The 26,818-nt window shown below is 41.8% G+C and overlaps 1 protein-coding gene and 1 pseudogene across 5 annotated transcripts in view; both read left to right on the top strand.

Annotated features, from left to right (window-relative positions):
* The window catches only part of LOC146799973 (uncharacterized), a 46,767-nt gene extending 31,688 nt beyond the window's left edge, over positions 1-15,079 (top strand). For 4 of the 5 annotated variants that reach the window (XM_085620889.1, XM_085620887.1, XM_085620888.1 and 1 more), the window contains one exon: positions 1,248-15,079. In XM_085620889.1, coding sequence (XP_085477015.1) covers positions 2,388-4,475 — 2,088 coding nt within the window. In that variant the 5' untranslated portion in view covers positions 1,248-2,387 and the 3' untranslated portion in view covers positions 4,476-15,079. The remainder of the gene's footprint in view (positions 1-1,247) is intronic. The other variant, XM_085620891.1, reaches the window with a different exon arrangement.
* On the top strand, positions 10,885-26,511 carry LOC146799972 (uncharacterized; annotated as a pseudogene).
* Positions 26,512-26,818: the final 307 nt, after the last annotated feature.

Genomic DNA, 26,818 nt, shown 5'->3' with positions numbered 1-26,818 from the left:
CCAGTCCAACACTTTCCCTAGTGCAATGGCCCAAGGGAGGGGACAAGAGGGAGCAGAGTAGCCCCTTTCATTTGAGCATCTGAGAGACGAGAGGGATGGTGTGAGATGGGAAGCTCATGTTGTGAATAAAGATCAGAGGCTACAATACTGCATTAGCCATCATTAGTGAAAAAGGTGCAGTGACACTTTTGCCTAGTGGCCCACTGGATCACAATTATGAATGTTTTACAATAAAAAGTAGGCATGGGGCTCATTTTCCTTGCTGCGATCATCCTTCTCCCCAAATCCTTCCCATATAATTTTAGTTGGGGGTGGGGGGGAAACATCAAAATATTTTGCTTAGGATGGTCTGAGCAAAACAGTTTGAAGGACTCTGCTCTAAACTATTTGTGTTGAAGTTAATAGAAGAATCATTATCAAACACATGGCTAATCTCTGTGCATCCAGCAGGGAACATTGACACACTGAAATGTGGCAGCACCTTCATTAGCACGTTAGGATGATATAGGCATTGCCTGGCCACTTTCTTTGTCAGTGAATGTACAGATATCATACACTTTGACATGCCACTCAATCATCATTCCCTCTATTGTATTGTATTGTATTGTAATTTGTAAAGCGCGATTGCTGCCCAAGGGCGTCCAAGCGCTAGAGTGCAGAGAACAGAACTAGGGGGGTAACAGAGAATAAGATTTAGGTGGGCCTGGCAAATAGATAGGTCTTCAGTTGTTTACGGAATGAGAGTAGGTTAGAATTGGACCTGATTTGTAGCGGGAGTGTGTTCCACATCTTTGCGGCATTTAAGGAAAACGACCTCTAGGATGTGTTTTTTACCCTGAAAATGACTCTGTTTTTCAAATAGTTGTGTTGTCTTTTATTTTCATTGTAACATTATTCTTTCCTAAGCTGTGAACATGATGAAGTAAAATGTATTAATTGTCTTGCTCTGCCATAGAATTGAGCCATAACTCACTGACCAAGGCCAGCAAGGTAACTACCATTATGTGTGGTTACTTATGCTACTCTTCAGATGAACTTGAACTCTGGTGTATATACTGGGCTGTTCTTTTTGGAGCAGGATCAAAGCTGATTTCCTTAAGAATGATTAATGTCTATAGTGGTACAGTGAGCTAAAAACATGGACTAAAGTGCTACCTAGTGTTAATTGTTTTACATTTCATCGAGACATAATGTGTACTCTTTGCTGCTTATAGATTACAACATTACAGGTATTTTTGTATCCACAGACAGGAGATACCTGTGCACATAAGACGAAGAGTAGTAAAGAAAATATGACCATACTGGAAAGCTATCCGATACTCGAGAACAACCAGAAATGATGTCAAACAGTAATTGGAAATAACACAACTCAGTACGAGGCTAAGAGTCTCGTACAAGAACAGACCAATCCTGCAAGAACATCAAGTGAAATCCGGCGGCTTCAAGAGGCTGAGGGCATCCATGCTGCTGGACCTAAAACATCCAAATGAATTAAAATCACAAAAAATACACTGGTACAACCCATCCAGTATTAAAACATGCTAGATACCACCCTTTATTTTAGATAATGTTCAAGTACATACAACAGGGCCACCTCTCTAACAGGATAATATAAATGCTGTGGTGTTAGTCCATCATAAATGGTGTTTTGGCTGGACCTTACAATCCGTAGAAAGAGACAATAGGTATGCAAAACATGAATTAGGAAGCAGGCTTCTGAAGGTTCATAGAAAGAAGTGCAATGCAGAACATTATTCTAGAACATAAAGACTTGGTAATGAGTTTTGCTCTTTGTGTGTATTTATTTAATAAATTATTGGCCAAGAAACAGACTATTTAGCCAAGCTATGAGTTTTACTCTTTGCTCTTATACTAGGAAGTTTTTAACGCACGTTGAAGACACAGCTCCTTATAGAAAGACCTTACATATGTTACCAGGTTTGTAAGAATCCCAGTAATTATTCAACATTATTATTAAGAACGATACTCTGCAAGCACTACACATATGTAATGCATATTAAAATATAGTTAGTGGTTCAGGATCCACAATAGTCAGTTAGCAAAGACATTAACATGAATTATGCCAACTATAACCAATGCTTAGACTATAAACCCGAAAGAAAAAAAACATACAAAGCAACTCTAACTTTGGCTTCTCCTTAACACTAAAGCAGCATCACCAAACATGCACAGGGGGAAACGCATGAGTACAGAGTGAATGTGGGAAAAGTGTTAATCAGCCATCACAAATAAGAGTTCATTAACAAACAAAAAGAGAAGGAATAACATAAAGGTTCTGTGGGAAAAGAGTTTTATTAACTCCTCATCCCTACACTGCCACCAGTAACAAATCCATAGAAAATTTATTTAAGTGTAATTAATGTAAGATGACTCTTAATGAGTCATCAGCTCTGTGGGGCAAATATCGAACAGATACAGCAGAAAATACAGATGCATGCAGTGAAAATGGAAAGAGCTTTACTTTCTCCGGAAAACTAAATATCCATCAGCGAACACACACTGGGGGAAAAACATATCCTTGCAGTAAATGTAGCAAAAACTTTACTGATTTATCAAAACTAAAGGTCCATCAGCAAACACACACACAGGGGAAACCATACACATGCAACGAATGTGGGAAGGACTTTACTCGAGCAGCAGACCTAACCATCCATCTGCGACGGCATAAGGGCGAAAAACCATACACTTGCCAAGAATGTGGAAAGAGCTTTAGAAGCTCCTCACATCTAAAGAGACACCACCTAACACATAGGGTAGCAAAACAATGCACAGGCACTGAATGTGGAAAGACCTTTACTGACTCAACTTTAACTAACCATCTGCAACGGCATACAGGGGAAAAGCCATATACTTGTACTGAATGTGGAAAGAGCTTTACTCGTTTATCAGATATAAAGATCCACCAGCGAATGCACACAGGGGAAAAACCTTACACTTGCAGTGAATGTGGAAAGAGCTTTAGTAGATCTACGGTTCTAACGAGACACCAACTAACACATACAGGGGAAAAACCATACACATGCAGTGAATGTGGAAAAAGCTTTACTCATGCATCTACCTTAACCAGCCATTTGCAACAGCATACAGGAGAAAAGCCATACACTTGCAGTGAATGTGGAAAGAGCTTTGCTCGTTTATCAAATGTAAAGAGTCACCAGCGAATGCACACAGGGGAAAAACCTTACACATGCAGTGAATGTGGAAAGAGCTTTGCTCGTTTATCAACTGTAAAGAGCCACCAGCGAATACACACAGGGGAAAAACCATACAAATGTGGTGAATGTGGAAAGAGCTTTACGCATGCGTCAGTCTTAACCATCCATCTGCGAATACATTCAGGAGAAAAACCATACACTTGTAGTGACTGTGGAAAGAGGTTTAGTAATTCCTCAAATCTAAAGAGCCACCATCTGAGACACACAGGGGAAAAACCATACACATGCAGTGAATGTGGAAAGAGCTTTACTGAAGCATCAGGCCTAGCAATCCATTTGCGACGGCATACTGGAGAAAAACCATACACATGCAGTGAATGTGGAAAGAGCTTTACTGAAGCATCAAACCTAACCATCCATATGCGATGGCATACAGGAGAAAAACCATACACTTGTAGTGAATGTGGAAAGTGCTTTCGTACATCTACAAATCTAAAGAGCCACCGACTAATGCACACAGGGGAAAAACCATACACTTGCAGTGAATGTGGAAAGGGCTTTACTGAAGCATCAAATGTAAAGATACACCAGCTAGTGCACACAGGGGAGAAACCATACATTTGCAGTGAATGTGGAAAGTGCTTTAGCAGATCTGCACATCTAAAGACCCATCAGCTACTACACACTGGGGAAAAACCATACACATGCAGTGAATGTGGAAAGAGCTTTACTTATTCATCAGCCCTAACCATCCATCTGCGAAGGCATAGAGGAGAAAAACCATACACTTGTAGTGAATGTGGAAAGAGCTTTAGTGATTCCTCAAATCTAAAGAGCCACTGTCTGACACACACAGGGGAAAAACCATACACATGCAGTGAATGTGGAAAAAGCTTTACTGACGTATCAACCCTAGCAATCCACCTGCGCCGGCATACAGGAGAAAAGCCATACACCTGCAGTGAATGTGGAAAGAGCTTTGCAGGAGCATCAGACCTAACCATCCATCTGCGATTACATACAGGAGAAAAACCGTACACTTGCAGTGAATGTGGAAAGAGCTTTCATACATGTAAAAATCTAAAGAACCACCTGCTAACACACACAGGGGAAAAACCGTACACATGCAGTGAATGTGGAAAGAGCTTTACAGATGCATCATATGTGAAGATACACCAGCGAATGCACACAGGGGAAAAACCTTACACTTGCAGTGAATGTGGAAAGCAATTTAGTAGATCTGCGCATCTAAAGAGCCACAAACTAACACACACTGGAAAAACCATGCACATGCAGTAAACGTGTAACAAACTTTGCTTGCTTATCAATTATAAATATCCTCCAGTGCATGCACGGGGAAAAAACATACACATGGAGTGCATGTGGAAATGTCTTCATTTGAGCATCAATCCTAACCATCTGCAAAGGCATGTTGTCAGAATCTGTGTCGGAATTCCCACGGAGGCAGAACGCTGCTAGCTCCCAATGCCCACCTCCCGGAACGCACTGTTGAATACAATGGCTCCAGGCAGGGGGAAAGGGGAATGGGACAAGAAGAGACACTCGAGCTTTTCTGGACTCCTTTTCTTTCTGTTCTTGATATTGTTGTCTGGAGTACCTAATGCACAGAGGGAGAAATCACTTAACTCTCATTTACTCTAAATACCTGACTGCTTCAGTTCTCTCTTGTGTTACCTTCCCTACCCAGGTTTGCTGGAGTTTGAGCTCCTCTTCTGATTCAGCTGACTACTTCTGGCATGTGTTTCTATCAACCTAATGCACAAAGAGATATTATTCAGTCAGGTGATTACCTATTCCCTCCTCAGGTCTCTTACTCCTTCGCCTCCCCTTCTATTCTCTTACCTTGTGTAGTCTGACTGAATGATTATCAAGGGGGTTCTATAATTAGCGAAGACTGCTCTGCTCTTGGTGATTAGTGGGATGATCACAGAGTTCTGCTTCTGGTGATGTAATCCACAGGCAATTCTTGGCATTCAAATGGAAGCGCGCAAAAAGGTAAGGGGGGGAAGTACGCCTGGCAGCGTGGTCTCTTACTTTCAGCAAATGAGTACAAGTTCTAGTCTTTAACGGCTGACCTTACTTGTTTCTAGAAGTCTGGACTTGAATTCTTAAGCTCCCTCAAACTCGACGATTTCCCGCAGAGCAGGAGGGCTGCTAAGTTCTTCTGGGAATAATACTGGTTCTTTCTCTTCTGGAAATTATTTATCTCTTCTCTCACTGAAGACTCTCTGACGCACTGTGAAGGAATATTCCTATATGACTGGAACTCGGAATTTCACTCTTCACAGTCCCTCCTCTGAGTTTACGGAAGAATTCGTCACAGCCTGTGACGCACACTTGAATTTACTCAAATACTACGGAGTTCACCCAAAACACAACTTCTCTCACAGAGGACTAAATTGAAGTGCGCATGAGAACGCTCTTCGCTGACGCACGAAACCTCGTATCTCGCGAGATCCCGTGCGTCAAACAGTACTTAGATTGTTCTGACGAGTCAAGCGGCCATCTTGAAATGGTGCGCTTGATCTCTAATAGGCATTTGTCCAAACATTACAGCAAGAGGGTTTAACCGTCACTCGAGATCTTTTCTGAGGCAAATTGAGGGTAGCGACGGTTTTTGCTTCCCTGACAGTGCCCCCTCTCAAAGACCGATTTATCGGTCCTGGCTTTAATGGGTAACGCAAATGAAATTGTTTAATTAGTCTTGGGGCATGCACATCTTTAGCTGGTACCCAGGTTCGTTCTTCTGGCCCAAAACCCTTCCAGTCAATTAAGTAGACTAACTTGCCTCTAACCCTCTTAGAGTCTAATACCCCCTTTACCTCATATTCCAGGTGTTCTTTGATCTGTAAAGGGGGTGGCGGTCTGTCTACTCTGAGATTAGGAGCAGTCTTTTTTAAGAGGGACACATGAAAAACCGGGTGAATCCGCAACTGCTTGGGTAGCTTGAGTTTGCAGGTAACTGGACCCAGAACTTGTTCAATAGGAAATGGGCCTAAAAATCGAGGTTGAAATTTTCGATTTCCCTTCAATCCAAGATGTCGGGAAGATAACCACACAGAATCTCCCTTCTGATAAGGTGGGGCTTTTCTTCGATGTCGATCGGCTTGTTTTTTGTAACTTTCTTTTGCTTTCAACAGATTAGATTCCGCAGCCTTACGAGCAGAAGCCAAATCCATTAGCAAGTTACTAACTGCTGGAACTTCAAAATCTCCCTGATTACAAAAGGGGTTTGGATGTCTCCCAAAATTTAAAAAGAATGGTGAGTAACCTGTTGAAACGTTCTTGGCATTGTTGTGTGCAAATTCCGCCATCCACAAAAAATCTGACCATTCACCACCCCGATCCAGAAGAAACAGACGCAGATACTGCTCTAGCTCTTGGTTTACTCTTTCAGTCTGGCCATCTGTTTCTGGGTGGTAGCTGGTAGAATGTCGGACTTCTACACCCAACCCTCGCATAAACGCCTTCCAAAAGTGGGATACAAATTGAGGGCCACGGTCTGAAATCAGGATCTTTGGAACCCCATGAATTTTTACAACATTTTCTCTGAAAAGCTTAGCCAACTCAGGGGCCGACGGGACTCCTTTTACTGGGATAAAGTGGCTCATTTTGGTGAAGGTGTCTACCACTACTAATACGGTATCATAACCCTTACTCTGAGGAAGATCTACAATCAGATCTAACGTGACCGTATGCCAGGGATGTTTTGCTGTGGGTAACGGTTGCAAGAACCCCTGAGGAGCCTGTCTACTGGATTTCCCTCTGGCACAGAGCCCACAAGACTCCACATATCTCCTGATCCGCGACCTCATGTCTGGCCACCAAAAATAGCGCTGGATTAAATCAATTGTCTTTAGAGTTCCTTTATGGCCTGCTAAAGGTTGATCGTGACAGTCTCTTAAAACTTGTTCCTGAAGCTCTTCAGTGGGCAAATACAGAGCTCCCTGACGATAAGGCAAGGAATCCTTGATGACTCTTCCTTCCTCTTGACTTGCCCATTCAGCCATTTCCTCTGCGGACATCTGTCTGCTGATCTCTTCCTTAAAGTTCGCAACAGATAGTGTGCACACAATCTTAGTGTCTGGAATGATGGGTTGGGGAGTTACCACATGTTCTGTTCCTTCTGTCTGGATTCTGGACAAGGCATCCGCCTTCCCATTCCTACTCCCTGGGCGGTATGTGATCACAAAGTCAAAATCTGCGAAATACAGGGACCAACGCAACTGACGTGGAGTTAGTGTTTTTGCAGACTTAAGAAATTGAAGGTTCTTGTGGTCCGTGAACACTGTTATAGTGTGTCGAGCCCCGAGTAAATGGTGTCTCCACTCCGTGAACGCATCCTTCACCGCCAACAGTTCTTTTTCCGCGATGGTGTAATTAATTTCAGCTGGATTTAATTTCCGGGAATGATACGCCACGGGGTGCAGTTGTCCAGTGGATTTGTGCCGCTGAGACAGGACTCCACCTATTGCTTGATCGGAGGCATCTGCTTCCACAAAAAAGGGTTCACTAGGATCTGCGTGTAGCAAGATGGGTGCCGAGGTAAAGCTGGACTTCAAATATTCGAAGGCTTGTTCTGCCTCTGTGGTCCAACTGAACTTCACTCCTTTCTTGAGTAGTTTGGTGATGGGGATGATCTTTTGCGAGAATCCCTGGATAAACCGACGATAGAAGTTAGCGAATCCTAAGAATCGCTGAATCTCTTTGACATCTTTTGGCGATGGCCAGTCCACCACCGCTTGAACCTTCTTAGCATCCATCAAGATTCCTCCTGGGGATAAAACGAATCCCAAGAACTCCACCGTCTGCACACTAAAAGCACACTTCTCTAGTTTGACGTAGAGCTGATGCTGACGAAGCCTTTCGAGAACCGCCTTGACGTGCCCAGGATGTTCTTCGGTATTCTTGGAGTATATCAAGATGTCATCAAGATATATTACTGCCACCTTATCCACCAAATCTCCCATAATGTCATTAATAAAGTGCTGAAAGGCTGCCGGGGCATTGCATAGGCCAAAGGGCATTACCTGATATTCAAATAGCCCGTATTTGGTCCTGAAAGCGGTTTTCCATTCGTGCCCTTCCTTCATGCGAATTAAATGGTATGCCCCTCGAAGATCCAACTTAGTGAATATTTGAGCATCTTTAATCTGGTCGAGGAGAACGGAAATCAGTGGCAACGGGTAACGGTTCTTGACGGTGACCCGATTGATAGCACGATAATCGATGCATGTCCTCAAGGAGCCTTCCTTCTTCGGAATGAAAAAGAGCGGAGAGGATACTGGAGACTGTGACGGTCTAAGGAATCCGTTGGCTAAATAGCGATCCAGGTACTCCTTGAGATAGCCATTCTCTGCTTCTGTCAACGCATAGATTCGACTGCAGGGCAGCGCAGCTCCTGGTTCCAACTCAATGGTGCAGTCGTAAGAACGATGTGGCGGAAGTCGTTCCGCTTCCTTTTCACTGAAAACATCTTGGAATTCTGCATATTCAGATGGAATGTCTAAGGTGTCTATGACCCCAATTGATTCTCCACCAAACGATAACAAGGTGGCCAGGGATGGTTCTGGAATCTTGGATGGGGAGTCCAAACAATGTTCGGAGCAGAAGATTGAATCCATATTGACTGTCCGATTTTCCCAATCTATCGTTGGATTATGTAATGTGAGCCAAGGAAGACCCAAAATTATCTGGAACTGAGGGGCGTCAATCAAATTAAATTGAAGGATCTCATGATGACCATTTACCTGGATCAGTTCCACCAACTCAGTGTGATGCATGATTGGGCCTGAAGATAGATCGGTCCCGTCTACAGCACGAACAGACTCCTTTTGTTCCTTGCGCACAGCCAAAATTCCCATCCTTTTCGCATATTTGATGTCACAAAAATTGCCGGTGGCCCCGGAATCAATCATAACGGCCACACCACCAAATTCTTGATCTCGAAACTTCAAGGTCATATGCAGAATTAAATGCGGCGTCAGGGTCTGAAGGGTATTCATGACTTGATGAACTTCTGGAGTCTGATCTTCCCTTTGCGCCACCTGAGCGACTCCGCCTACAAATGGTTTTGAAAGTTTCCCTGACTAACAGTCTTCGGTCTTTTCGGACACTCTTTCACAAAGTGTCCCGGACCCCCACAATACATGCATAACTTCTTTTGTCTTCTTAGTTCCTTTTCTTCCTTGCTTAAAGGCCCACGAACAGATCCTATCTGCATAGGTTCACTTTCTGCAGCTCCTCCCGGACCCTTACTCGTATCCGACCTTGCTCTGTCAAACCGGGGAAGGTTCCAGCGAAACTCTCTTGTTTTCCTTTCTCCTCTTCTTTCTGAACTTCGAAAGTCAATTTCCAGAACTAGATCTACCAACTCGGAGAATTCTGTGGGTCTGTTAGGAATCTGTGCCAGAGTATCCTTAATCTCATCTCGTAAACCCCGATAGAATAGGGCTGATCTTTTCTCCTCGGGCCAATTGGTTTCCACCAATAATTTATTAAATTGAGTTAGGTAAGTAAGAAGATCTCTGTTCCCTTGACGCAATTCTAACAACTCATTATCTGTAGCCTGGGAAATTCTGCGTCTATCAAAAATCCTAAGGAATTCTGTCTTGAAACGTTCAAAATCATATAGGAAGGGGTCATCTCTGGAAACTAAAGGCATGGCCCAATTCGCAGCATCACACCCCAAATAGGATAAAATGAAGGCTACCCGTGACTGAGCATTAGGGAAAAGGGTGGAGCGACACATGAAGTGTAAAGAACATTGGGTTAGAAAAAGTTGAGCCTTTTGAGGGTCTCCATGAAATCTTTCGGGAGGGGCCAATGGAATCAAGGGGGAAACTGAATGAATTACTTGAGCTACAGTGTGTGGGTCTTGAGCTGGTTGGGCACTACCAGAAAAGGTCGAGGCGGGAAGTGTTCCAGTGGAGATCTCACTAACTCTCTGGGACAATTGTGTGGTTTCCTGTCGGGAAATTAACAGCTCCTGTCTTAAATTCTTATTTTCTTCATTTAGGGCTCCTAATTCCCGCTGAATTCCCTCCAACATTTCCCCTAATGCCTTCAAACTAAAACCTTCAGCCATTCTGCCCAAGTGGGGAAATTAACGGCACTTCAATCTGTCAGAAGCTGTGTCGGAATTCCCACGGAGGCAGAACGCTGCTAGCTCCCAATGCCCACCTCCCGGAACGCACTGTTGAATACAATGGCTCCAGGCAGGGGGAAAGGGGAATGGGACAAGAAGAGACACTCGAGCTTTTCTGGACTCCTTTTCTTTCTGTTCTTGATATTGTTGTCTGGAGTACCTAATGCACAGAGGGAGAAATCACTTAACTCTCATTTACTCTAAATACCTGACTGCTTCAGTTCTCTCTTGTGTTACCTTCCCTACCCAGGTTTGCTGGAGTTTGAGCTCCTCTTCTGATTCAGCTGACTACTTCTGGCATGTGTTTCTATCAACCTAATGCACAAAGAGATATTATTCAGTCAGGTGATTACCTATTCCCTCCTCAGGTCTCTTACTCCTTCGCCTCCCCTTCTATTCTCTTACCTTGTGTAGTCTGACTGAATGATTATCAAGGGGGTTCTATAATTAGCGAAGACTGCTCTGCTCTTGGTGATTAGTGGGATGATCACAGAGTTCTGCTTCTGGTGATGTAATCCACAGGCAATTCTTGGCATTCAAATGGAAGCGCGCAAAAAGGTAAGTGAAAGGAAAGTCAGGGAGGAGAGAATAGGGAAGAGCGCAAGCGGGGAGATTCGAAGGGGGGGAAGTACGCCTGGCAGCGTGGTCTCTTACTTTCAGCAAATGAGTACAAGTTCTAGTCTTTAACGGCTGACCTTACTTGTTTCTGGAAGTCTGGATTTGAATTCTTAAGCTCCCTCAAACTCGACGATTTCCCGCAGAGCAGGAGGGCTGCTAAGTTCTTCTGGGAATAATACTGCTTCTTTCTCTTCTGGAAATTATTTATCTCTTCTCTCACTGAAGACTCTCTGACGCACTGTGAAGGAATATTCCTATATGACTGGAACTCGGAATTTCACTCTTCACAGTCCCTCCTCTGAGTTTACGGAAGAATTCGTCACAGCCTGTGACGCACACTTGAATTTACTCAAATACTACGGAGTTCACCCAAAACACAACTTCTCTCACAGAGGACTAAATTGAAGTGCGCTTGAGAACGCTCTTCGCTGACGCACGAAACCTCGTATCTCGCGAGATCCCGTGCGTCAAACAGTACTTAGATTGTTCTGATGAGTCAAGCGGCCATCTTGAAATGGTGCGCTTGATCTCTAATAGGCATTTGTCCAAACATTACAGCAAGAGGGTTTAACCGTCACTCGAGATCTTTTCTGAGGCAAATTGAGGGTAGCGACGGTTTTTGCTTCCCTGACACATGTAGGAGAAAAACTTGCTCTTGAATTGAATGTGGAGGAAGCTTTAGTAAATTTATAAATGCCCAAAGAACTACCATCCAACACAACAAAGCCATTCGCATCTATAAACATGTTTTTTAAGCTCAATACATTTACTACATGAGCAGAATTAAATCTTCTTTGAACTCTTCTAAAGAACTTTTCACAACAGTGAAGAAGTTAAGTAAGCTATCAGACCCTAAAAACAATACACCCAGTCAAGATCTTTGTAACTTATTAGTGATCTTTTTTCAGAACAACGTTGAAGCAGCGTACAGCACATTTTCTCTTAACCTTTCTGTCAAAGATAGGGCTGAAGAGGAGAATGTTAGTCCTTCTCTAGCAGCAGCCTCTTTGTCCTATGGCTCTCCAGGCTACAGTACTCTTCTACAGGCTTTTACTCCACCATCAGAGTGTATGGTAAAGGCTCTTTTTAGTCCAATAAATCTGGTTCCCCCTTAGATCCCTGCCCCACCTAAGATCCTCCAGCTAGTGCAATAGATCATTGTCAATTACTTGGAAGGCATCTTTAATAAAATGCTTTTGGAAGGCTACTTCCCTAAAGATTGGAAGATTGTGTCTATTCTTCAACTGCTAAAAAAAACAATGTGGCTTACAATGACCCGAATACCTACAGTCCAATATCACGGCTTTCCTTTCCCTTCAAAATGGTAGAAAAGGCCATCAATACTGAATTCTTATTGGTCATTAATAACAATGCTCTCTTGGACACTTCACAGTTTGGCTTTAGAAGCCAGCATAGTACCAAACTAGCTTTAAAAACTGCCTCCGAAGTTATTAGACAAACACTGGCGGAAATGCAGCATTGATTTTATTACCTCTCTGCAGTGGTTATTCTCTTTAGGTATCGGGGACAAAGCGTTAAAACTTCTAAAATACTATCTTTCTGACAGAGAGCAGCTGGTGGAATGTAATGGTTTTAAATCCACTTCCTTCTCACTACCTTGCGGGGTGCCACAGGGCTCTTCTCTTGGCCCTATCCGTTTTAAACTCTATGTGACTTCTCTGGCCAATTTAATAAAGTCCTACGGCTTTACAGTGGTGTCTTATGCCAATGGCGCTCAAATTGTGGTTTCTCTTGCCAGCAATCCAGATGACACAGCACACAGATTCCATGACTGTATGCGAGAAATTGGGAACTGGATGTCAGGCAACTGCCTAAAACCTAACTCTGGTAAGACAGAGGTTCTGTTGTTTGGAAAAATGCATCTTTCTGGCCAACAATATGGTGGGCACAGGAGTTAGGCGAGCTCCCTTCCCCAGTCACCACAGTAAACAATCTTGGCGTTTACTCCTTTGAAGGCCATGTGAATTCAATCCCTTCCTTTTGTTTATTTTACGTTAAAAATATTGAGGAAACGTTTTCCTTTTATCCCATATGATCTACAGAAATTTGTGGTCTCTGCACTTATTTTGTCAAAAACGTATTGCTGCAACACACTTTTTCTTAATATTCAAAACAAATTCTTAAATAAACTTCAGATTCTTCAAAATGCAGGTGCCCGGCTACTATTGGCCATTCCTAAATATCAATCTGTATTGTTTGCTCTTCCTTTGTTGCTCTGGCTTCCTATAAAAAACTGATTCAAGGTTCTCGGTTTTGCCTTTAAAGCATTACAGGGATTGAGCCCATAATTTAAATGTTTTAAGCAAAGTTTCCAGTCGTATGTGCCCAATATAACCCTGTGATCATCATCCGCTCATACCCATGGGATTCCCAAAGCCAGCAGAGGTACCTGGGGCCGTAGCAGGTTCGTAGCTGGTACTATGAGGCTATGGAAATCCATGCCACCAGATCTTAAGGAAAAAACACAGTTTCTCCTTTTCCGTAAAACCTTAACAATATGGCTATTTAACAAATAGTGTTTTTATTCTTCTGTCCTCTTCTTTTCCAGCCCAACGGAGCACCAGCATCTAAACACCTTTGGGTAGTCACTATATAAATTAAAATGTCATTTCATTTCACATGGGAAAAACCATATACAAGCAGAGGATGTGGAAAGGGCTTTACTCAAGCATCAGACCTAACCATCCATCTGCAATGACATACAGAAGAAAAACCATACACATGTAGTGAATTCTGAAAGAGCTTTAGTTAATCCATACGTCTAAAGCGTCAGAAGCTAAAACACAAGCAGAAAAACCACACACATGAAGCGGTTGTGGAAAGAGCTTTACTCAAGCAGGAGTCCTAACCAGACATCTGTGTAGACCTACAGAAGAAAAATAATGTAAATGCACTGAAGGCAAATGGGTTTTGCTAGCTCAACATCTCTAAATTTCCACCAGCAATCAAACACAGGAAAAACAACATAAATTATATAGGATGCTTCAGTCATTCATGAACTGTAAGACACCACCTGCAAACCTACTGATGTAGTAAATGAGGGAAGAGGTTTTATGATTTATCATGCCTAGTGGTCAGTTAGTGAACACATAAAAGCAGAAATAACATTCTGTTGGAATGGATGTGGGAAGATCTGCCATGCTTTTTTGCAACTGCATGTGCATTGGCAAATGGGCACACAGGAAAACTCGTAGATTAGCATCTAACGTGCTTCAGTCTGTCATAAAATCATAAGTCACTGCCAGCAACACATACTAGAAAATAATTTTGGCTGCAGTTAATGTGGAATGGTTACATTTACTATGCAGATTGCAGAGTTGTAAGATTTATGAAGAAACAGTGTCTAGACCTTGCCAATGTCAGGTAAGATTCAATTACTGCACTTTCTAGCTTAGGAAAAACACAATATTATGTTGAAGCTACACTCCCACCCAGGATGTTGCCTTGTGCATGCTGTAAGCAGAGATATCTCTTTGATCATATCACTTGGTATATTGGTAACCTTTGACATTGTTGACCTTTGGACACGTTTTTTTATTCCATTAATGCACATGGGGATGGTGGATGCCTTCATGAGTTATGTAAACATTAAGGTCCAGGTATATTTCAGTGACTAACCTTCGTTATTTTTATAGGATAATATTTGTAAATTATTTATTACGGTCCTATATTTCCATTATGGGGTTCTGATGATATCATAAATATGAGCAGATCCTTTAGATGGGAATGTAGTCATGGCATAAATGTTAGCTAATATGTATTTTGTAATGTTGTATGATTATTTTGGGGTTGAAAAATGTATTATTTTTTAAATGGGAAATAAGTGAAGACTGCATAAGGTTAAGATTGGTAATGCTGTTCTCCATAAGGTGTAACTAAGAATGAGCATTCATTAAATAAGCATCACCAGGTTTTAATTTTCACAATTGGAATGCTCAATTCACAAAACACAATAGTAAAGTACTGTAAACTGGTTTGAGGCTATTATCTCACTGATGAAACCCATGAAATGTCTCCCGAACCCCATGAGGTCTGTATATTACAGGATTACCTGCTATGTTTTTTTTCTTCTATTAAAGCATTGTATCATTTCATTGCTCGGATCTGGGAATTGTGTATCCTTGTAAATGATAGAGTAGAATGTACAATGTAATAATGTAAATAGAAGAGCTCATTGTGTCTTTTTAGTGTATTATTTCTTCTTTCAGGAATTATGATGTGTAGGGTGACATCATCTCGTAAAAACTTTGTTAGTTTCCATTGTAAAAGAACTGTGATTATTTTACCTGCAATGCACTAAAGTATTAAAAGAAATCCAGAGCTGGCAAGCAGCATTCACTTGACATTGATTCATCTGGCCATCCTCGTGGTGACTCAGAATTTATATTACATAGAAAATAATAATTCGTAATGCATTTTTTTTACCTTAAAAAATGTTTGATTTCACTTACTGTTGGTAATATTGCCATATCTGTTTACAGCAATCCAGTTTAGAAAATCTTTCTCTACTTTGTGCAAAGATGACATTTTTGCATAGATATGGTATTCTTTCAGCTTTATTGGGCAATACTGCTAAATGGATTTAGGGCCTGATTTAGATCCTGGTAGGACTACCACCATCCCACTGCGGCGGCAGTTCCAAGTTCTCCGTCGAGCCGATGGTATTCTGTCCACTGTACTTAGATGTGTGCTGGCTGAACCGCCGTCTGTCGCGTAAGCATCGTACCTCCTACAATGCTACGGTCTCGTCTGCTGACTAAAAGTACTCCTTTGCCATCAGGCCAGGTGTATTTCGCTTAGCCACTTTAGATGTTCCCGCTGTGCTGGCTTTTTCCTAGCAGCGGTTTGTTGACTGAGTCCCTGGTGAAGTAGAGACTGGTAAGTACTACATATCTATGTGTCTATACATATATGTGTTGTGTTTGCTTATAAAACATACGTAGGTAATGCTTTATGCTGCTTTTTATTACATATTACATGCCACACAAACAACATACACACATTATTGAATGACACCCACAGCACAACACCATCAAAGCACCACAAGACAACAATATTAGTTTAGTGTCAATACAGGTGTGTCCATTTTACCTTGATATGTTGTAAAATCAACATTACTGCATTAGACATAGGAAATAAAATCATAAGTTAGAGCAATGCAAAAATACACGAGGCTACAGCAATTCTAAACAAACGATTCACAGTAACACAATTGTAAAAGTAGTTTACCTTATAACCCGGTGACACCAGAGTTGTATGTCGTCATGGTGAAGTCAAAGCAGCAAAGGAGGGACCTGGACAATGGGATTACAGACTGAAACGGAAGTTTAGAGCATTACATTTTTTTACATTTTTACCCAATATCCTTTGATTCCGCCAACTCAAAGTAGAAGGTATTCCCACCACAATTGTCTCGGATGAAAGGCATGTTGTGATTAGTTCGGCGGTAACCTTGGCTGGAGCCCCGCCATCAGCTGATTTTGCCTATGACGCGATTGAAAATCGTTGCGTGTCGGCGGGACTGTGGTGATCTTATGTACATTGACCCCATAACATCTCAATACGGTGGGCCAAATGCCATGTAGGCAGGCGATGAAACTGGTAAAAAGCAACGGCAGGAACTGATCTGCCAAGATATAAATCAGGCCCTTAATGCTAATTTATTTCCTATTGAACAGCAATTTTTACTTTCAGAGCACTGCGTCTGTAGTGAACACTCTGGCACAAGAATCCTCTTGGGGACATAAATGAATTTCTTTTATTTTGCCAAAGGCAAGCCTGTCGGTGCCCGGATCGTGCCTTGCGCCAGAACCCCTGGCCATTTGATTCCAGAACGATTGTCAGTTGCCAAATACTCAGGGGAAGAACTGATGGCACTAAATAGAGCCGGTAAGGAGACCAAATGTGAGACTTTTAAACCCTATCTTGGTTCTGCTCAGTGCGTAGTCGGTAAATTTACTCTGTTATGATACCATATTAATGTGCAATTTCAAATCAAACAACTCATGAACCCCCTTCTGACTTATTCAGATCCAGCCTAGTCAATGTACACTCCTTAGTGAAGCACAATGTAGACTTTAGGAAGTTTGTAGAAACGCACAGGTTAGATGTAATATTTATCACAGAAACCTGGGTAGACTTTTCTGTTAACCCGTATCTGGCCCAAGCAATCCCAGTAGCCTACTCTATCCTCAGGGCTGACAGACTTCATAGATGTGGGGGAGGCCTAGACATTATTTTTAGGGAAAAACGGACAGTATCAAGCTCCCAAGTAGGCAGTGGACTAGAATGTGAACTTCTACCTTTTCAGCCCAGGCTCAGGAAGACCTACTCCTTTAACGGCGTGCTGTTTATCAACCACAGGGCAAAAAAACCTCTTTCTTCAATAATTTAAGCCCATTTTTGGAGTCAGATTTCTCTAGATTAGGTGATTTTCGTTTTTACCTAGAAAGCCCAGATGACCAGGAAACTCTCTCCCTTATTGATACATTTACCAACTTAGAGCTATACCAGCAGGTAGCATTGCGCACCCACAGTGCAGCACATACTCTTGATGCCATTTTTACGAGCAACCCTCATCTTAAGGGGACACAGATATTGCTCTTGTTATAATCTAACCACAAAGTAGTAATATTTAATATCAAGGCACCCAGTTCACAATGCAGCTACAGTAATTCTTCATCCTTAGCAGAGGACGAGCCTGGCATAAGATTGACCCCCTTGAATTCCAAACACTATTATTTTACTCTGTTAGCTGTTGACTCTGATCTCTAACTTAGCTGCTTCTACCTGTGCCTCGCTCTACTGTTGAGGAAGCAGCTACTGAAAAATCCTTCTCCAACAGAAGAAAAACTCCTTCTGAACCATGGTTCACCAACACATTAAGACTACAAAAACAGCTCTGTAGGAAATTAGAAAGGAAGTAGACAGCTAAGTATGATTTGCAATCTAAAAAAATCCATACCCTAGCTATTACAGACAATAGAATTTTCATCAAGGGTGAGAAGACTAAATACTTCTCTGTCAAAATGTCACAATCAAACAAAGAACTCCACTAAAGAACTATTTGCCACTGTCAAAAGCCTGGCAAAAGTACCAGAACAAATGCAAAAAATTTGAAGTGTTAACTTCTGCAATTCTCAGGCTACGTTTTCCAAGTCCAAAGTAGAAGCGGTCTACAATTTGGCAGCATGCAGAAGGCCACAAATTTCACCATAATTTCAAATACCCCCTTGTAGTAATAAGGCTGGCACGAAGGTGAGGAATTCATGTATTTATTTGTAGTAAGCTACACGACAGACAGGAGACCTAGAAAAATCTCCTCCCAGCTCCAACTTCTCTCCAAACCTCTTTTGAATAATCAAAAACAGCAACAAGGCAACCAAGAACATTCTAATTAACATGACCTAATCATTAGAACATTGAGCTGCAGTAAAGGGGTACAAAAGGGGGTGGTGATACAGCACTAAGTAAAGCATTGCAAAGAATACAACACCCCTCTACAAACAATATGCTGGAGACCTTTTCTCCCCTGGCCTTGGATAATGTACATAAACCAGTCCTTGCAACCAAATCCAGCTCACCTCTTGATCCCTGTCCCCCTAGGATAATACACCTCGTGTCCGATATTGTCAGTGACTGACTGAGGGAAATGAATGAGAACAGAATTATTTCCTGTTAAGTGGAAAATAACATCAATCGTGCCATTAATAAAGAAACCCAACCTGGACCCACTGAAGCCCAGTATTTACAGGCCCATCTCCAGACAGCCATTTCCATCAAAAGTCCTGGATAGGGCTCTACACCTGGACCGTAATTCCCTCATCAATTCTAACATAGACTGCCTTCATTGCAGCAACAGAAGATCTTAAATCAATTCTTGATGAAGGAGGGAAGACCGTCTTGATCCTATTGGACCTTTCGAGGGACTTTGATATGGTTGACCATCATATACTAACTAACCGACTCTCGGAGGCTGGAATTAAAGGTACCGCCCTCAAAGTTCAAAAGTCTTTCCTATCAGATAGGGATCAACATGAGGCATTAGGCCAATTCAGTTCGGTTAGCCTTAAGCTACCTTGTGGGGTTCCGCAGGGCTTATCATTGAGCCCTATCTTGTTCAATCTATATGTAGCCCCACTAGCATGGCTCATCCAATCCTATGGTTTTTCGGCCATATCCTGCGCTGATGAAATCAGATCATTGTCTCAGTGTCTAGTAATGTTTAGGAAACATCTGAACGTTTTAATATCTGTATGACTCAGATCAACAACTGGATGCAGCTTAACAGCCTAAAGTTAAATTCTGGTAAGACATAGGTTCTACTCCTAGGAACCGACACCTCTTTCTGGTCACCCATTTGGTGGCCTAAGGACATGGGTATGTTTTATTCATGTGCAAACAAGGTACGCAATCTGGGAATTATTATTGATATCAAGCTGAACTTTGAAGATCAGGTCAATGCTTTGTTATCATCGATTTTCTTCACCTTGAACCTAATTAAATGGATTTGTCCATTCTTTTCACCTGATCTTCAGAAGACAATTGTGACCGCCTTGGCCCTATCCAAACTTGACTATGGAAATGACCTATTCCGAAACATTAAAAAAAAAACTTCTGCAGAAACTTCTAATGCTGCAAAATGCCTCTGCACGCCTACTTCTGGGATTTCCTCAATATCAATCTGTCTCCCACGGTCTGGTAAAATTACACTGGCTCTCAGTTGACAAAAGCATTATGTTTAAATCGCTGTGCGTTGCTTTTGAAGCATTCCATAATGTTGGTCCAAATTACTTTAAACATCACTTTACCTGGAATTCTCAATCTAGGAATCTGTGATTAACTAATGCCAAGCTCCTAGTGGTCCCCAGAACAAAAAAAATGCTTCCTGGGGTGGATCAAGTTTCATTTTTAATGTCTACCTGTCTCCGCTGGCCACGGTGGCAGAATCTTGTGGGGTCAGAGTGATCTCATATGCTGACGACACACAACTAGTGTTTTCATTTAGAGATCATTCTGACGCTACCTTTTCTAACTTTAGACGCTGCCTTAGCAACATCTCCTCCTAGATGTCACTCAACACTCTCAGACTCTGACTTACCACTGACCCTTTACCACTTTGTCTTTGACTTTGTCGGGAGTATAAATCAGATTTGAATTAAAATCCCCTGTTAGTATTATTTCCCATGCAGGTTGTTCGAACCGAAAATCTGATATGGTGGTGATTAAAGCTTTAAATAGTTCTTTTTTAATTTTATGCTTTGGATGAGCGTAGAGATTGATGAAAATAATTGTTACGGCTTTTTTATTTAAACCCAGTTCCATTTTTTATAATTTGCATATCTGGTGTAGTTATTGGCAGTTGGGTGGATGTACATTTTAAAGTTGTTGAAATATAAACCGCTAAGCCGCCTTTTGGTCTCCCAAATTGTTGGGTCTTTGTGGCCTTTACGTGATGGAGAATACGCCCTGGGATCTGAACTGGGTCTATCAGCTTGTTTCCTGAAGTGCTACTATTTCGTAGTTATTCCAGTACTCAGGTGGTACATTATCCTGTACATCGTGCTTTGCTCCTGCTATATTCCATGAGAGAAGATTTAATGACCTACGATCATCTCTGCTGCTCATCCCCTTAGGTCATTCTCTCCGTTCCGCAGAAGGGGGGCCCTCAGTTTCATCTTTACCTCTTGCGCCACGAAGTACCGAATAAACAAGCCTTCTTCTGGGCTCGTTGGACTTATTTCGCTCTCGCTGTAGTAGGGGTGTGGGATACCCTTTTAAATCGGTATAGACAAAGATATACCCCAGGCCTCGAATTGAGGTGTGTGATTTAATTTGGCCAACACTATTTCGTCAGTTTTCCAAGTCGACAGGGTGCTATCCATACCCTTACTGCCCTCCTGATTGACGAACCCAATTGACTGGAGGTCATTTGACGTTAGGTACTCTAAAGTAGGAATAGCTACCATTAAACTCAAAATGTTACCTCTATTCAAATAGTCTTGTGGGCCTTGTGAGGTATATTGTGGGACTAATAATAACTGATTATGTGGCTGTTGTATTTGCTCATTTACTCTTGATTGCATGATAAAAGTAGAGCTGGTAGTTTGTTCACCAGGGGATCCAGACTTACTAGGACCCTGCTTAATCACGTGCTGAGAAATAGATTTGATTTCAACTCGGTCACTCAACTCTACACCCGGCAGGAATCTTTTCTGTATTTTAATCTCTCTCCCTTTCCCCAGCGGGACATTGGTATTTGGGCCTGAATCATGAGCTGAACTACGAGGCATGGGGTTGGACGTTTCTGCACTGTTGTTTATCGCCGTCATACATTGATGATCCGGTCGGAAATGCCTTGTTACTACATGTTCAGCATTTAACCCAGACCCCCCCCACACAAGTCTCATGTACCTTTTTTGTCATGTACCCTATTTGAATTGAAAGACTCCCCATTTCTTGGGTTTGATACTTCCATCCTCACCAGTTGATCCTTGAGATGTTGCACCCCTACTTCCTTTTGGCCACTATCCGAAATAATGATTGTTGCGGGCTGATTTTTTTCCCCCCTTGAAATTAAACATTGGGTAGAGGCCAATCATCTTCTGATCTACTTCCTTGCTGTTTTTAGGGCGTTTTCTGGCCTTCCTGGCCCTCTTCTTCTGCCTTTTTGTTAAGGCGGCTGGGGATATATTTACTTCGTCCTTGAGTGAGTTTGTTAATCCATCCATTAAGTTTGTTTGCGAATTATCTAGTGCAACAGACAATAGAGGCTGTGATGCTAAAATTGAAATGTCCTCTTTAAATTCCTGTTTGTGCGCCCTTCTGCCCCTTGTATCGAGAATATTGTCGCGATTTAATTGCGAGACCTTGGGTTTAGGAATCATTTGCCCATCCGGTGGAGCAGCCGCTACATTACTGTACAATACTGTTGGTCGTACCTTAATCCCCTTTGGTGTGTCTTTCACCTCCGCATGTTGTGGCTCTAAGGGCGAGGTAGGCCGTTTGCATTCCCTTAAAATATTCTTTAAGATTGTTGGTAAGTCACTTAGTTTCTCAACTATAGTGCAGCATAAGCAGTTAGTTACTGGAGCTGATTTTGGAGTCGGTATGTTATTTTGAGCAATGATTTGACTTGTCAATGAGTCTAGTTTGACGTTTATTCCTGCAATGTAGCTTGCTATGATGTTCACCAAATTAATTTGAATATCCAGCTTGTCCGACTGCATATTAAGTGCCGATACTGATGTTTTATCAGAGAGGTATGCAAGATTATAAGGTCTTCTACTTTTCCATCTGTTTCAAAACTTCTTCCCCTTGCCACTGGACTATGTTTGGGGTGATTTTGAACAGTGCTCTCCGGTACACGCCCAACCGGATTGAGAGTGAATTCCTCATGTACACAGTTTGATATTTTGTTTCCATTTTCATTTTTTGCTGGACTAATAAAGCTGTGATGTTCAAGCAAGCTTGATATTTCTATTATTGATTGCGGTTGAGCTTCAAATGAAGGAATTGAATTATTTCTGGCTTTTATATTTACAGCTTGATTCCTAGTGATGCTTCCTGGTAACTGGGCTATTTCCATATTTTTTTTTTACTCAAACATTGATCGCTCTTATTTTTAACAGGTGTTTCCTCCTTATTGGGTTTTTGCTCATTGTTAACTGTGTAAATGGCATGATTTTCATCAGCAGGGTTTGTTACAACATTTACAAAGTGTTCATGCAGGCTTGATATTTCCATTGCTGAATGCTGTTGCTCTTCTATTTGAGGTATAAGTTGTGTCTGACACAGATTTGTGGTAATAGTTTCTATTGCCTGCATTAAGTCTGTGTTATTTATAATTGAAAGGGATTTGATCCAAGAATCCTCAGGATTTGGTACCGGGCTTTGTACAAAGGTTGAAAGCGACCTGTGAGTTTATTTTAACTGGTTGTTGTCTGGGAGTAGAATGACTATTGGTATTGCCACTAGTACAACGGTTGTTGATGATTTCTATAATTTGATCAATTACTGGTTCAGACTGAACTGTGCTTATTGTATGCACTTGTGCCTGGATGGTATACATATTATTAACGTTTTGATGAGTATTATCCACATTGACCACTTCTTTTGAAACTACTTTTTCTTTCATTATTATTGGTGTTGTTCCTGTACTGCACTTTGTAACCTTGTCCTGAGAAGGTTTCAATTTGTAAGGTGTCAGAGGTTTAGGAAGACCAGTGATTTTACCTGGTGTAGAGTAAATGACTGCAGTTGGATCTTTTAGGAATGTAAATTTTCCAGAGGGAGTTGATGATCCAAAAATTGAATACGTTGGTGATATTAGTGTAGCCCCTGGAGTTAAAATTGTTTCCGTCAAGTTACCCAACAGGGTTTTAATGCTTTTTGATTTTAGTTTTTGCCTTGGTTTCGGTTGGTTTCTGACCTTGCCTGATCTCATTATAAAGTAAAACCCCCGTGGATATAGGCCACTGCCTGTCTGTAGCGGATAAAAGCGACAAACTGGTTGATCCTAAGAATCCGGGGAGCAGAGTGTGCGGGTGGAGCGTACAGGAGTGGGCTGCTTCTGCTGCCTCAACCTAGAATCACGTGTGGCAGCTAATGACAGCTATGCGTGCCACTCACCGCCTGCAGCCCTCCCGCTTGTAGCACACTTTCCAGAACGTACTGTTTAAATGTAACCAATGACCACTAACCCCTTTCAGCTCCTCTGGTATCAGTCCGATCTACTGCAACCCTCAGAGACCATCAATGACCGCCTGGTAGAATATTGTTGTCCAGGCAGTGTCGAGACCAGAGAGCCACTCAGCAAGAATCAACAGAGCCTGGTTATAATTGCAAGCTCGCCAAGGTAGCCATTAAGGGCAGCAAGGGGCTCGGCTCAGAGACACAGCAAAAGCAGGTGAATTGAAGCCTTATTTGGCTCGTCCTCCGTTAATCCAACGGATTCCAGTGGCATGGAGAGCATGGGACTCACGTCTGAGCATACCCGTCCCACTCGGGGTGACAAATGCAAAAAGAACTATTGATGGACAGAATGCAGAACAATGTAATCCTTAGCACATCCGCCACTAGCTCTTAATTAAGCTCAGTTTAGTTTTATTCACCGTTTGCGCAATATAGACGCACAATAATCTCATCCCGAGTATGGTGAGTTGAGATTCAAACACCACAGTTTCAGCGTTTCATATACAGATTCTAGCATGAATGAACAACGATGTAATGTATGAACATGCAACTGCACATTTCTTTTTCTTTTCTTCAGGTACAGATACTACAGATCTGATCTTACATTGTAACCTCTCTGTTACAAACCATAATGCACTCTTAAGAACACATCTCGGTCCTGACGAAAGCCTCTAGAGTTTCCACGAGGCTGAAACATGTTGACCCACATCAGTGCGGTAGATTAGTAACTGCATCACAGACGCACCACTAATGTTTTTTACTTTCCCACATCAAAACTTTTTCCAATAAATATTTTTGTAAAAAGTGATGTAGGGAATTTTAATTCACTACACTAGAGCCCGAGCACACCCTCTTTTTCTATTCCTGACCACTACTGACAAACCAGTAGGTCTTCCTCCAGGTGGAGGTCAGCATACTTACAAAGAAAAAGACCCAATGATGATGCTGTAACAGTACACTCAGGCGGAGAACCAAGATATACCGCCACGGCCTGTGTACATGTATGAGGGGTTTTTATGACGGTTCCCACATGAACAAAGACCCTGGTTACATATGACAAGTGGTCCATTCTCCCCCCCTCTTGATTTTTGTACTAACCATTGGAAGCCAAATGGATCACAGCTTCTCTTTCCCTCCTCATTGATTATGAATATCACAAGTACACCACGTCCAGCATGAAAAGGTGTTCAAACGTTGTATTTAGGTGGCAACTACATCTGTCTGCAACTTTCTGAAATGATACCAACCACACTGTGCGGATAGTCCCTTGTAACCCTGGTCACAAAGCCACATCACAATATTTAGAAGAAGTCAAAAGGTGCAAAACCCAGAAACGGTGAACAGACAGCTGATGGTTTAAGGAAAGGAAGATTTGTCTACTTATAATGGGAAACACAATGTTCTACCCTTCAGTGGCACAATAACGATGTTCATTCTTTCCTTGTTGGAAAAATACCCAACTTGAACACAGAACCTCCTTGGAAGCAATGTCATATCTTGACAAGACTTTTACTCCTCATGTAAACTGAATGTTGAATTGGAAGGCACAGAAATTAAATATCAGCAATATACATTGATTCTGACAGTATCTTCAGTTCTACATGAATAATGATGGCTGAGCAACAAAAACAGTCAATGGAGACAATAATCGCAAAAGAAAAACCATACTCATGTGGCAAATGTACTAAGAGCTTTAGTATAGTATCAGGTCTAAAACTCCATTCCAGGAAACACACAGGAGAAAAACCATACACATGCAGAAAATGTAATAAAAGCTTTAGTATCCTTTCAACTCTAAAGCTCCATCACCGGACCCACTCAGGAAAAAAACCTTACAGGTGCAGTGAATGCGAGAAGAGCTTTAATATGCTATCACAGCTCACAAATCATCAACAAACACACACAGGTGAAAAACCATATAAGTGCAATAACTGTGGTAGAACCTTTGGTTTCTTATCAGCACTAAAGTGCCATAAGCAAACACACACAGGGGAAAAACCATATAGTTGCAGTGAATGTGGGAAGAGCTTCTATCGGTCGTCAGGTCTAAAGATCCATCAACAAACCCACACTGGAGAAAAACCATATAGTTGCAGTGAATGTGGGAAGAGCTTTAGAGTTTTATCAAGTCTAAACACCCATCAATGAATACACACAGGTAAAACCCCATACAGCTTTGATGAATGTGGAAAGAGCTTTATTCATTCTTCTCTTCTAAAGGCACACCAACAAACACACCTGGGGGAAAAAGCATACAGGTGCAATGAATGTGGGAAGTGCTTTAGTTTCTTATCAGTATTAAAAGTCTGTCAACGAACACATACAGGAGAAAAGCCTTGTACATGCAGTGAATGTGGGAAGAGCTTTAATCGAACTTCAAGCCTAAAAACCCATTATCGAACACACACAGGAGAAAAACCATACTGGTGCAATGAGTGTGGGAAAGGCCTGAGTTCCTTATCAGCACTAAAACGCAACAAGCAAACACACACAGGAGAAAAACCTTACAGATGCAGTGAATGTGGGAAGGATTTTAACCAGTCATCAAATTTAAAGACCCATCAGCGATCACACACAGGAGAAAAACCATACAGCTGTAGTGAATGTGAGAAGAGCTATAGTTTGCTTTCAAGTCTCAAAATCCATCAACAAATACATACAGGTGAAACCCCCTACAGCTGTGGTATATGTGAAAGGAGATTTAATCATTTATCACTTCTGAGGTCCCATCAACAAACACACAGGGAAGAACCATACAGGTGCAACGAGTGTGGGAAGAGCTTTGGTTTCTTATCAGTACTAAAGAGCCATCAGGGAGTACACACAGGAGAATAAGCATTAGAAAAAACTATCGGTCTTGCGTTGGTGACTTATTGGATGTGCCAATGCTTATTGCAAGTGCTATGCAGTATTGACCCAAAACATTTTTGAAGGGGAAAAGACAAAATAACACAGCCACTGCTTCTTGCCACGTCATTCTGTAGGCATGAAACTTCATGGTGATGAATGTACCTTTGGAATGAGATAGACATAATTTTCTTTTGTTTTTCTTCACTGATCTAAGATGGTTGGTACCACTTACATCAGCAAATAACAAGAAAATTGTATTTGTGTGGAAGGGATTTTGGGACAGTAGAAGGAC

This window comes from Triturus cristatus, chromosome 8 (assembly GCF_964204655.1).
Source record: "Triturus cristatus chromosome 8, aTriCri1.1, whole genome shotgun sequence".
Classification (NCBI taxonomy): Eukaryota; Metazoa; Chordata; class Amphibia; order Caudata; family Salamandridae; genus Triturus; species Triturus cristatus.
Note: the sequence above shows the minus strand (reverse complement) of the source record. Positions and strands in the feature narration are given on the sequence as shown.